Source organism: Neolamprologus brichardi, chromosome 19 (genome assembly GCF_056152115.1).
Source record: "Neolamprologus brichardi isolate AB-2024 chromosome 19, ASM5615211v1, whole genome shotgun sequence".
Taxonomy (NCBI): Eukaryota; Metazoa; Chordata; class Actinopteri; order Cichliformes; family Cichlidae; genus Neolamprologus; species Neolamprologus brichardi.
The window spans coordinates 620,456-632,646 of record NC_142122.1 but is presented as its reverse complement, the minus strand read 5'-3'; the positions used below and the strand labels follow the sequence as shown (position 1 = coordinate 632,646).

The following is a 12,191-nucleotide window of genomic DNA, read 5'->3' as shown; positions in this document are numbered from 1 at the left end:
ACTTTTCAGATAAACCATTATTAGTCCCACATGTATGAATTTTTTTTTCAGAACATTATAAATGTTATTATGATGAAATATTTAAAAATAAGAATTTTTCTTAGATTCTTTTCCCATAATATTACCTTTTTATAAATAATGAGTACTTCAGCCTTCCATACTGCATGTTTAAAGGCAGGTAGGAACCATCCAGCAGGAACCTTTTGTTGCTGCGCTCGTTGTTCTTCTCACCTGAACATTCGTCACATTTTTCTCTCAAATATAAATTTTTATTCGTGTTTTGAGTTTAATAAAATTATTGATTTTAATAACTGAATATTAAGCTTAGTTTTAGCCTCATGTTGAACGTGTTTATTTTTTTTTAAATTTACATTAAAATCGCAAAAATATCGGAGAGAATCTGCTGCTCTGTGCGCATGCGTCCTTCAGTCCGTCACTCGGAGGATCCCCTCAGGCAGCTCGGAGCTCAGGTGGAATAAAAACTGTCCTCCTGCTGTTGTAAAGGGAAACTGAGCGCTGCTGCTCGGGAGGCTGAAGAAGAACATCTCCAGGAGAACAGAGGGACCCTCATCAGAGGGCGGGAACACGGCGCTAACCGGGCTAGCCGTTAGCAGCAGCAGTCCGTTTAAACGTGCTGTTTTATCAGGTAGGTTTGTTCATCATGTCACTAAATCCCGGGTAACCTCTGCTATCTGAAGCGTTACTAAACCAGCCAACCTAAGCTGAACGGTACACCTGTAAGGTCACATTGAAAGAATAACACGTGAGCGCCGGAGGAGCTTTAAAAGAGGCGGACCGCGAAGAGAGTTAAAAATGGAGGATTTATGAATAGAGTCTGGTGTGTTAGCATTACTGCTAATTGTCGCCCTGTTTCCCCTCCCACAGAGTCCGAATCATGGCGGTCCAGGTGTCCGAGTCCGACCAGATCAAACAGGTAAGTGACCCCAAGAGTTTTCATGTCGACTCTGAGAAAAGAGGCTCAGAATTCAGAGGCACAAAGTCCGGTTACTGTGGCCTCCAGGGTCCATAGAAAGCCCGCACTGAACTATACAGCAAGGAGGCCTGTGAGGGACAAAACAGGAGAGGGCGACAGAACCGTAGGTAAAAATAAATAGATAAAAATAGAATCAATCAAAACAAACTCAAATACCGTCAATGCCAGAACACTGTGGCAGCTTATTGGGACCAATACTGGAGTGAGAATGTGTGGAAATATATCTATAGATATAGATATATATCTATGTGCAACAAAAAGTGCACATGTAAAACTGCGGTGTTAAGCGATGCGGTTGAAAAATTTGAGTGCGCCTAAGAAAAACATTTAGGCGCACCAGTGCAACCGTGGCAAAAAGTTAGTCTAGAGCTCTGCATATTATATATTTTAATTTGAAATAAAAAGATTAGTATAAAGCAAGAAAATTAACCGAATCACAATTTAGATATTGAAAAAGTAAGAAAAGCATTTTAGGTCAAAAGATAAAGTTTAAGTTTAAAGTTTAACTTCGTACAAAATCAAGTGATACAGGAAATGGTTTAAAAAGTAAATAAACGTAAAAACAGCAGAGTCTGAGGAAAGCTTGACAAACATCTGAGTATCTAAACAATTAAAAACGACTGAAAAAAACAAAAGGAATTTATCTGAAAGTTTTTTATTATGACTTCATAATCCCAAAAGTCGCCCCGTCGGTTGACTTGGACGTTTTCAGCGGAAGAAACATTTGAATTTCTACATTTATGAGAAAAGTTCTTTAAACTAAAAGTCACAGCTTTGATCCAGTGGCATCGCTCTGATCGTTTAAACCTGCAGCAGGAAGCCTCTGTCACACACGCAGATCTGAGTTAATACATTTGAGCTCCCACCTTGGCTCTTTAGAGCAGCTTCACAGTCTTGGAGCACTTGAAGAAAACCAAAACTGTTGACTGCATCAGTAAAACTGAGCGTGCCTGAAGCAGCGAGAGGACGGAGGTTAAAACCCGTTTGGGGAAATTTCTTCCCAGACCTGAACCTCGGATCCTTCTCGTCGTCTCTCAGGTTTTTTTGCTGAATTGCTGCTCTGCAGCCGTTTTCTGAGCCGTGTCTGTTTCCTGTGTCCAGTTTAAGGAGTTTCTGGGGACGTACAACAAGGTGACGGAGAACTGCTTCATGGACTGCGTCCGAGACTTCACCACGAGAGACGTGAAGCCCGAGGAGGTAAAAAAAGATGATTGGATGACGGAAACGTGTGAGTGAAGGAACATCTGGATAAAATCCTCACAGCTGTTTGTGTTTCAGTCGAGCTGCTCCGAGTCGTGCCTGCAGAAGTATCTGAAGATGACTCAGAGGATCTCCATGCGCTTCCAGGAGTATCACATCCAGCAGAACGAGGCTCTGGCGGCTAAAGCTGGCCTGCTGGGACAGCCGCGCTGACCCTGAACCTGGGCCGGGCCGTGCCGGTCCAGCAGATCATCCGGCGCTGTAAAAACAGACTCTGAAGCTGCGCATGAGGACGTTTTGTTGGAGTTTCTGACCTGAAGCTCCGCCCCCTCAGATTCTATCTGCAGGGTTAGTTGGCTGTTCTGTGCATCATGGGAAATGTAGTTTCAGATTCTTTATTAACATGCAGAATATTCCTTTAATGTGCACATTTGTCTTTTTATTGAACACAACGACCGACCGATGTGATGATGATGATGATGATGAGCTGACCTCATTTTTCATGTGTGGAAATAAAAATAATCCAACATCAGGAATGTGTGGATGTTTTCATCCCTGTTAGGAAGTAACTGCATCCGGCCTCACTCTGGCTCTGCTGCAGATCAGAGTCCTGAGAAACGTTCATTTTCTTTTTGTTTACTGTGTTTTTAACAACATGCAAAAGTAACAAAGTTACTCAGTTACTTTTAAAGTGTTTTGCCTGCATTTTACATGAAATGTACTTTGTCTTGCATCATGATTCAGATCATTAAATACAATCAAACTCAGAATGATGAGGTTAGATTCTGAATGCAGGTCTTTTATTGTGAGTGTTGAGGGATTGTGATGTTCGCTCAGTGTGCAGCAAACTGCTTTAAAGATACAAGTTTCATCAGGATGAACGCGTTTCTATTCAGTTTGGTTTTTATTGAAAAGTAAAAACTAAAATCTTTGTCGTTTTACATTTTAGTGTGGACTCCGTCTGCTATGCAGTCACTTCCTCTGCTTTATGTTATTTTAAAAGAAGTCTGTTCAAAGTGTTTCCTTCATTTTATTCCCAAAGTGAAGGAGGAAGTCTTTACTGACAGTAGAACCACGAGGCAAATGGAGTTTAGTTTGGTCTTTATTGGCTTTTTTCTGTACAGCTCGGCATGAACGGTTTCACATTGCAACAGGAAGTCCAGCACGGCGGCTGACAATAAATAAGATGAGGACTGACGGCTCGGTCACCAATTCAGTGATGATGATCAAACAGGAAGTGTGACGCCGGCCCGAGCACGGAGAGAAGAAGAGCAGCGCATCCTCGGAGCGTCAGTCGTACTCGGCGTCTTTGTCCGACTTCTGTCCTGCGAACGGGCGTCTGTTCCTCTGAACCTGCAGCTGGAAACACACCGAACAGTCAGAACATCTCACACCTTCACCGCCACAGCCGCCGTCTGTGGGGGCGGGGACACTGAGCGATCAGAGGCAAAACTTCTGCAAACAAGATGACATCATAAAAGTGATCTGATTTAATCCAGATGATCAGAGGAGCACAGAGGTCTTCTGACTTGACCACTGCTGGTTCAAAGAGACCACAGCGACTCCATTACCCAGAAGCCCTTGCTTTGGTGACACTGGTCTTACCTTGGCGCCCTCGAGCACGTGCGGGTCCTTCTGCAGAGCGTTGGTGAGTCCTTCCTCAGAGGAGAAGCCGATCCAGCAGAAGCCTCTGTGGAAGCCCGTTTCTTTATCCTGAGGACACGCAGAGACGTCACTGACGTGCAGGCGCACGCACACACACACGCACACACGCACACGCACACAGACACACACACACACAGACACACACGCACACAGACACAGACACACACACACACAGACACACACGCACACAGACACAGACACACACACACACAGACACACACGCACACAGACACAGACACACACACACACAGACACACACGCACACAGACACGCACACAGACACACACACACACGCACACAGACACACACACACACGCACACAGACACACACACACGTACACAGACACACACACACAGACACAGACACACACAGACACACAGACACAGACACACACACACACAGACACAGACACACACACACACAGACACACACGCACACAGACACGCACACAGACACACACACACACACAGACACACACACACACAGACACACACACACACAGACACACACACACACACACACACGCACACAGACACACACACACGTGCACACACGCACACAGACACACACACACAGACACACACACACAGACACACACACACAGACACACACACACAGACACACACGCACACAGACACAGACACACACACACACAGACACACACGCACACAGACACACACACACGCACACAGACACACACACACACAGACACACACACACACAGACACACACACACACAGACACACACACACACACAGACACACACACACACGCACACAGACACACACACACGTGCACACACGCACACAGACACACACACACAGACACACACGCACACAGACACAGACACACACACACACAGACACACACACACACAGACACACACGCACACAGACACACACACACACGCACACAGACACACACACACACAGACACACACGCACACAGACACACACACACGTGCACACACGCACACAGACACACACACACACAGACACACTCACGCGCACACACACTCACGCGCACACACACTCACTCACACACACACTGCCACCACCTGCTGCTCGCATCGTCATCGCAGGCAGTGCTGACACACTAAAAACATGCAGAGCTGAATTGAGGCGTGTGTGGCTGTGAGGCTACAGGTGATCACTTCCTGTCGGGTCATGTGACTGTGACACTGAGTGATGTCAGTGATGATTACTTACAAACGGCAGCAGGCACTTCTTCACGGCTCCAAACTGCCCGAAGTACTCCTTCATCTCCTCTGAAACACACAGGAACACGTCAGTCCGAACACCTGAGTGTCGGCACCTCACCTGTCCTGCTTCCTCTCACATCTGCCGTCATCTAGTGCTGAGTGGGTAGTGTCTCACACATCACAGCCTGTCCACCCCCTCCCTCGACCCCACAGAGGATGCCATCACCCTTCACACAGCGCTGAGCTATCTGGAGAACAGGAAGATGCTCAACACCAAACTGGACCACCTTCAGATTCCCTGATCCTGGGATCCAGAGAAGAACCTGAAGCTGAACATCCTTAAAACCAAAGAACTTATAATGGACCTCAGGAGGCACAGACAGGTCCACTCCCCCCTCATTATAAATGGAGAACGGGTAGAATCTGTTTCCACCTTCAGGTTTCTGGACACCTACATCTCCCCTGATCTCACCTGGACCTACAACACCATCGCCGTGGTAAAGGAGGCCCAGCAGTGGCTGCACGTCCTCGGTGTCCTGAGGAAGAAGAACCTGGACCTGCTGCTGGCCTTCTGCTGCTCCTCAGTGGAGAGCGTGCTCTCCTCCTGGTGTTTGGTGCCCAGGGGCCACGACTGAGAACAGGAAGGCGGTGCAAACGCTCATTAACACCACCCACAAAATCACTGGCTGTCATCTGCCACCCCTGGAGGGCATTGACAGATCCTCCTGTCTCAGGTAAACCAGAGCACAGGTGACCCCGCCCACCACCTGTTTGACCTCTGGTGGGTGCCTCAAGTCAATCAGGTCCCACACCTCCAGACTCACTCACAGTTTCTTTCCCTGGGCCACTTGGACACCCACCCACACCGAGCCATGGTGTGAGTGACCCTCATCACTCAGGTCACTCACACACAGACTGTTCACACCGAGTCTTTTCTACCTCAGAGCACTTTGCTCTCCACTCCTTCCTGTTGTTTCTCTACATATTGATTTATTCCTGTTGTCTACTTTTTTATTTTATTCCTGCACAGCGGTGGAGCACCCGCAGTTACAATAAACGCATATTCTATTCTATTCTATTCTATTCGTGTGTGGAGTGTGGACGGAAGCTCAGGATCAGTCAGAGGGTCACTCTGAACTTTTGACTCAGGCAAAACTGCTCTGACGTCATCAGCGCGGCCTGTATTAAGGGCAGTCTTTTAACGTGAACTGCCTCAGGTAAAACACCTGTAAGCTGCAGACACGTGACTGACCTACCGGACACCTTACTGCACGTTAAATTCTTCCCTTCTTCGCGTGCTAATCTACCTGACGATAATCGACACGCGTGATCGGCTGCACACGTCACAGGTCGTCACTAAAATCAAACCTGACTGATCGATAATGAGCAGACTCACTGGTGGCCACAGTCCAGGGCACTTTGGACACGAACACCTCGAACACTTTCTTGGACGCCGCCATGTTGCTCCCTCTGACCTGTGACGTAATGGTGCGTTCAGGGCCAGCTGGGACCTGAGAGCGATTAAACAGCGTCTGATTGGTGGGAGTGCAGGAGTTTAAATATGTGAATTCTTTCAAGCCTGACTTTGAACAAATTTATTTTTCAGAGCTGGTTGTTCTTCCGTTTTTCTCTCAAATCCTTTTAAACAATATTTCGACGTGTCTGCATTTTATTTGTAATCTGTTTCTTATTCCTGATCAAGGCTCTGAAGAAAATCATTTTTAAGAAAAAATTATTTCCGAGGTTCAGTAAATGCAGCTTCGATCACGTGATGGAGCACCGTGACCCGCGTGCACAGTGACATTGAAACATGTTAGTTTGTCTCTCCCCGCTCGCGCTGTTAACTGTGTAAATATCTGTTTGTTTGTTTGTTTTGTTCTTTCATTTTTGTTAGTTTTTACTTCCGGAGCAGGGCGTGCAAGACAGTGACGTCATGGCTAAGATGGCAGCCTCCATGGTGGAGGGTGGAGAGGATTCGTTTCGGAAGATATTCAAGTTTTACAGGAGAAGGAACCCCCCGCCGGACCTTAGCGACGTCATTGACTTTTCCAGGTGTGCGCCCGGTGAACAGGTGAGAGCAAAGCGCGCTCCCGGCGTTTAGCAGCCATCAAGTGATGGGTAGATGAGGCCTCGTGAAGCGTCTCAGCACGTTCCCCAAACTGTATCGATACTGTGTCGACACAGTGTTGCTGTTTTGCTCCATACTGACACCTGCTGGACCTTAATATCATTGCGGGCAACTTACTTGAGACTCACAACAGACACTGATTCAATGACCTAGTCATCCTTGTTTACACTGTAAGGTGTTGTACTTTCCATGGAATCGGTATGCGGTACCTTTTAAACACAGTTTGGCGCGTTGGCAGTGATCGATACAGCAGCTGTATCGACACGTGACTTTTTCTTAAAGCGACGCACGCAGCGATACAGGCGTCGCTGGGTGAGCTTGATACATGCGTCGGTGCGTCAGTGTTGCTAGACCCATCACTACAGCCATCTTTCTCCTTGTTCTTTTTCATGGGTCAGTTTGAAGTTTGACTTCTCTGACCCGGACGGTTGGTTAACAGTTCCACAGGTTACCTCCACCTGCCCTCACCTGCCCACTTTCATTTCTGATCTGGTTTTCGTATAAATCAAACTCACCTGGATCGATCATTTCATCGATCATACCGATGACTGTGTGTCACAGAGTGAAGTTTGAAGGTGGTCGAAGCAGCAGACAGGTGTGAGGGTCAGAGTTCAAACACGAACAATCTGCAGATCACCTGAATCCACCTGACTGACGTCACAGTGGACTGGGTGTCACCTGACTGGTTCAGGTCTGCTGAAGAACAGGTGCAGACAGCACCTGAGCGAAAATGATTTTACAACCCTGACGTCTGCTAATGATGTGTGCGTGTGTGTGTAGATTGTTCCAGTTAACCTCGACGCCGCTGCGGTGAGCGATGTGGAAGCCACTAAAGTCGGATTACAGCCCGTCAGAGAGTGGCGAGCCTTCGGCCTGCGAGGACACCCAGGTACACGCTCACGTCAGAGTTTAAATAAAGTTTTGAGAGGAGGTCTGGTTCAATTCAATCCGGCTGTAAAGAACCAAATAACAGCGACAGTCGCCTCGCGGCGCCTCGTACTGTCAGGTGAAGCGTAGGGAGAAGCCTTGTTACCTGCTTCAGATGAAGCAGGTAACAAGGCTTCAGATGAAGATGGCCCATGACCTGGACCGAGTTTAGTGCTCTGGGTACACGATGATGATGATGATTCTGCGCTCTTCCTCGTTCAGGGTTCATCTTCATCTCCGATCCGTTCCTGCGCGGCACGCAGCCGTTCTGGCTCCGACAGTGTCTGAAGATTTACCCTCAGAAACCAAACATCTGCAACCTGGACATGCACATGTCCCCCTTAGAGACTCAGGACGTCTGGGGACAGAGCGTGCACAGCCTGAGGTGAGACTCACAGGTGTGTACAGGTACGTGCTGCACAGGTCACAGCAGGAGGAGCTCGACCTCCCGATGAAGGTAAACAGTCGACTACCAGCAGGGGTCACTGCGACGCCACCACAGCCTCCAGCTGCTCAGGTGTATCTGCGCCTCGTCGTGCGTGTGCGTGTTTGGAGGTGGCGGTCTGAGCATGGCTGAAGACCATCAGAGCTCTGAGTTTACAGCTGATTTTCAAACCGTTTCGCTTTTTCCAAATCCTCAAATTAAGCAAATGACCCAGTTTAAAATGCCGCTTTTTCTCCCCCAACGTTCCTCAATTCCTCAGACATTTCTCCAATGTTCCTCAGATTTTTCCCAAATGTTCCTCTGACATTCCTCTGACGCTGCCCCGACGTTCCCCAGACAATTCCTCTGTTCCGCTGATGTTGACAGGAGCGCAGATTGTTTCTTTAACCTGATGTTCGTATTGCCGTCGTTGGTGTCGAGCAGCTGCTTTTTGTGACATTCTGCTGTGAAAGCTGAGAGTGAAGTGAAAAAGTGAGGAAGGGTTCGTGTTTATGAGAGTGCAAACAAAACCTCGGAGCCTCTGTTTCCTATTTTATGCAAGAAAAAGCAACTCAAGTGTTTAATTACTGAAAATCCTCGGTGCTCCACTGCTACAGCGTCCAATGAATTCAGTGCCACCAGGTGGCGCTGTTTTAAGGTCCGCTGTTGTTTGCGGGTTTGCGGAGCTCAGCTGCTGTCAGATCTTTGAACAAACTGTGTGCCCTCGTCTTCCTCTTTAACCTATTTCAGAATCAGCATACTTTACTGATCCCTAAGGACATTATGTGGGTCACAGTTGCTCCAGTACAGAAACAGACTATTTAACGATATGTTCCAGATCTACAGATTTAAGAAATAACACAATATGTAAAACTTTGATCCGCAGATCTTCTCCGGCTGGAAAACGAGAAGCGCGGACTCTCCTGGAGCGGCTGCGCTGGGTCACGCTGGGCTATCATTACAACTGGGACACAAAGGTGAGCATCTGCTTCCCCTCTTTACTGCTGCTGCAGCACAGGCGGCGACGGTTTTACAGCAAACGTTTGCCGCGGCCTGTTGTGGCGCCCTTTCTCTTCACCTCATCCCTCCCTTCCTGTTTGCAGACGTACTCTCCCAGCAGTCACACTCCTTTCCCACGTGACCTCCACCTCCTCTCCGCTCACATGACAGCTGCCTGCGGCTTCCCTGGCTTTATCTCGGAAGCGGGAATCCTCAACTATTACCGATCAGACTCTTCTCTGGGAATCCACGTGGACGAGTCGGAGCTGGACCGCACTCGACCGCTGCTGTCGTTTAGGTGGGACGCGTGTTTTTTCACAGTCGTTATGCGAAGGACATGTTTGAATTCCCTGTTTTTCCGTGTTGTCTTTACAGTTTTGGTCAGTCAGCCATCTTTCTCCTGGGCGGCCCCCGCAGACAGGACCCCCCCACAGCCATGCTCATGCACAGTGGGGACGTGATGGTGATGTCAGGGCCCAGCCGCCTTCTGTACCACGCGGTCCCACGAATCCTCCCCGCACCTCCGGGGCGTCTGGCATTAGAGACGGGGGGCTGCATCCAGACCCCCCCACCACAGGAAGGCTCCGTGGTGGAGCCGGTGTCCGAGGAGGAATGGGCCGTCTGCTCCAGGTACATCCAGAGCTCCAGAGTGAATGTGACTGTCAGACAGGTGCTGGCACCTGGACAGAACTTTCCAGAAACTCCCCGTTCTCACCAAACCACGGACTCTGGACAGACGGACGGATACGATGATGGAGAGAGCGGAAAGAGGAAGAGGAGCAGCAGTGACTCTCCTTATGCTGCAGAGACTCACTGAGGGGACTCACAGCACGGACCTCCATGAAGGACGCTTCTGCTTGGGTTTATTTGTTAAAGGATTTATGTGGGTCAGTGTGTAGATGCTGCCAGAGACGGGACGAGATCTAAAGATGAACTCTTAGGAGTCGTCTGGATCCAGTTCAGTGTTAAAATGATTGTTTAACGATTGTGTGAATACAGTCTTTGGTATCTTAAACTGATCCAGTGAGCAGTAGTCATGAAGAAAGATGATCCAGTACCCAGATCGAGCTCTATGTATGTGTGCAATGTTCCCTCTAAGCTGCGCACTGCTGGCACAGAAAATCTGCGTTGCGCACAAAACAAATCGAACCTGAATTGAAATTAAAACTTTAACAATTCTGTTCTTCAGTGTGAGTCAGTGGCTGCTCCCGTATCTTATCTTATCCCATAGTCCAGCCAATGATGCGATTCACATTCGTATATACGCAGCTAATCAACATCGTCGACAGGCTCTGACAGCGTCCTTATGTGCCGGTGTTTTAGCAAAGCGGCTGATGTGGAGTGAAGCCACGTTAATGACAACGTGTACAACCATTGGAGACGTGAGCAGGACAGACGGAACAACTGACGGGAAAAGTGTGGACTTTACACCAGTTTTTAAATCGTGTTGATCGTTGTTTATATTTACTGCAGGAAGAAACGGTAAAAACATCGTTTTATAAGGAAAACGCTCGAAAGCCTGCGAGCAAAAACAACACCAAAAACACCCTCACTGTGAGAGATTTGCGCCATAGTTAGTGTGTAGTGTAGTTGATAGTTTTGTTGTGTGTGTCAGAACAATGATGCAGAACAGCTGATTGTGCTGTAAATTGTTTGAAACACCTTTAAAAAGAAAATAGCTGCAAAAAAAATAGCTGAATTACTTTTTTGAAGAAGTATTTATTCTTTTTTTTATACAAGATGTGATATATATATGTTGATGTTCATGTTGATATCAGCTGGATAGTGTAGTGGTAAGACTCTACGCCTTTGGAGTGGGAGTCACAAGTTCAAGTCCTGCTTGAGCCTCTGCATCCAGTGCTTATCTCTCATGGTGATGAGGTATAACACACATGCTACGGCAAGGAGGAGTCAGGACGCCAAGACAGGGGGGATATCGTCCTCCCCGAGGTCGGCAACGTCAGGAAGAAGCAACATTTAGCTTAGAATGTGAGGTTTGTTGAGAGAGATCAAGTACTGAGAGCAATGAGAGTTCTAAGAGTACTGAACTCAAAGGCTACGTGTTAGGAGACATTACTCACAAAGCAACAGCAGGGTACGATGTTAATGTTAACTTGGATAAAAGCAAGTAAAAAATCTAAACGTTTATGTAAAAAAAAAAATATGTACGTTCCTTTTGTTTATGTCTAAGTATTTATTTAAAAACATATATATATAAACATATATATATATACACATATATATATAGGAATATGTAACACTGTTAGTCAAGTAATAAACATCCTACACAGGATCTCAGTACTTGACCTCTCTCAACAAACCTCACATTCTAAGCTAAAGTTGCTTCTTCCTGACGTCGCTGACCTCGGGGAGGACCATATCCCCCCTGTCTGGATGCAGAGGCTCAAGCCGGACTTGAACTTGTGACTCCCACTCCAAAGGCGTAGAGTCTTAGCACTACACTATCCAGCTGATATCAACATGAACATCAATATATATATATCACATCTTTTATTTTAAAAAAAAGAAGAATAAATACTTGTTCAAAAAAGTAATTCAGCTATTTTTCTTGTAACTATTTTCTTTTGAAAGATGTTTCAAACAATTTACAGCACAATCAGCTGTTATGCATCATTGTTCTGACACACACAA

General features: G+C 47.1%; 3 protein-coding genes across 3 annotated transcripts; 2 read left to right on the top strand and 1 right to left on the bottom strand.

Annotated features, from left to right (window-relative positions):
* Nucleotides 1-405: 405 nt before the first annotated feature.
* LOC102788939 (mitochondrial import inner membrane translocase subunit Tim9) lies at nucleotides 406-2,746 on the top strand. Its single transcript, XM_087832846.1, has 4 exons — nucleotides 406-646; nucleotides 886-934; nucleotides 2,096-2,191; nucleotides 2,273-2,746. Exons 2-4 carry the CDS (start codon nucleotides 896-898, stop codon nucleotides 2,405-2,407), a joined length of 270 nt encoding a protein of 89 aa, XP_087688972.1. The 5' UTR covers nucleotides 406-646; nucleotides 886-895; the 3' UTR covers nucleotides 2,408-2,746.
* A 532-nt stretch (nucleotides 2,747-3,278) lies between these two features.
* Nucleotides 3,279-6,543, bottom strand: slirp (SRA stem-loop interacting RNA binding protein). Its single transcript, XM_087832845.1, has 4 exons — nucleotides 6,458-6,543; nucleotides 5,069-5,127; nucleotides 3,800-3,907; nucleotides 3,279-3,553 (listed from the first exon to the last, which is right to left on the bottom strand). The coding sequence occupies exons 1-4, from the start codon at nucleotides 6,519-6,521 to the stop codon at nucleotides 3,485-3,487; spliced, it is 300 nt and encodes a 99-aa protein (XP_087688971.1). The 5' UTR covers nucleotides 6,522-6,543; the 3' UTR covers nucleotides 3,279-3,484.
* Nucleotides 6,544-6,837: 294 nt separating this feature from the next.
* Nucleotides 6,838-10,733, top strand: alkbh1 (alkB homolog 1, histone H2A dioxygenase). The gene is made up of 6 exons (XM_087832843.1): nucleotides 6,838-7,132; nucleotides 7,970-8,078; nucleotides 8,339-8,501; nucleotides 9,427-9,517; nucleotides 9,644-9,837; nucleotides 9,915-10,733. Exons 1-6 carry the CDS (start codon nucleotides 6,995-6,997, stop codon nucleotides 10,354-10,356), a joined length of 1,137 nt encoding a protein of 378 aa, XP_087688969.1. The 5' UTR covers nucleotides 6,838-6,994; the 3' UTR covers nucleotides 10,357-10,733.
* The last annotated feature ends 1,458 nt before the right edge of the window (nucleotides 10,734-12,191 follow it).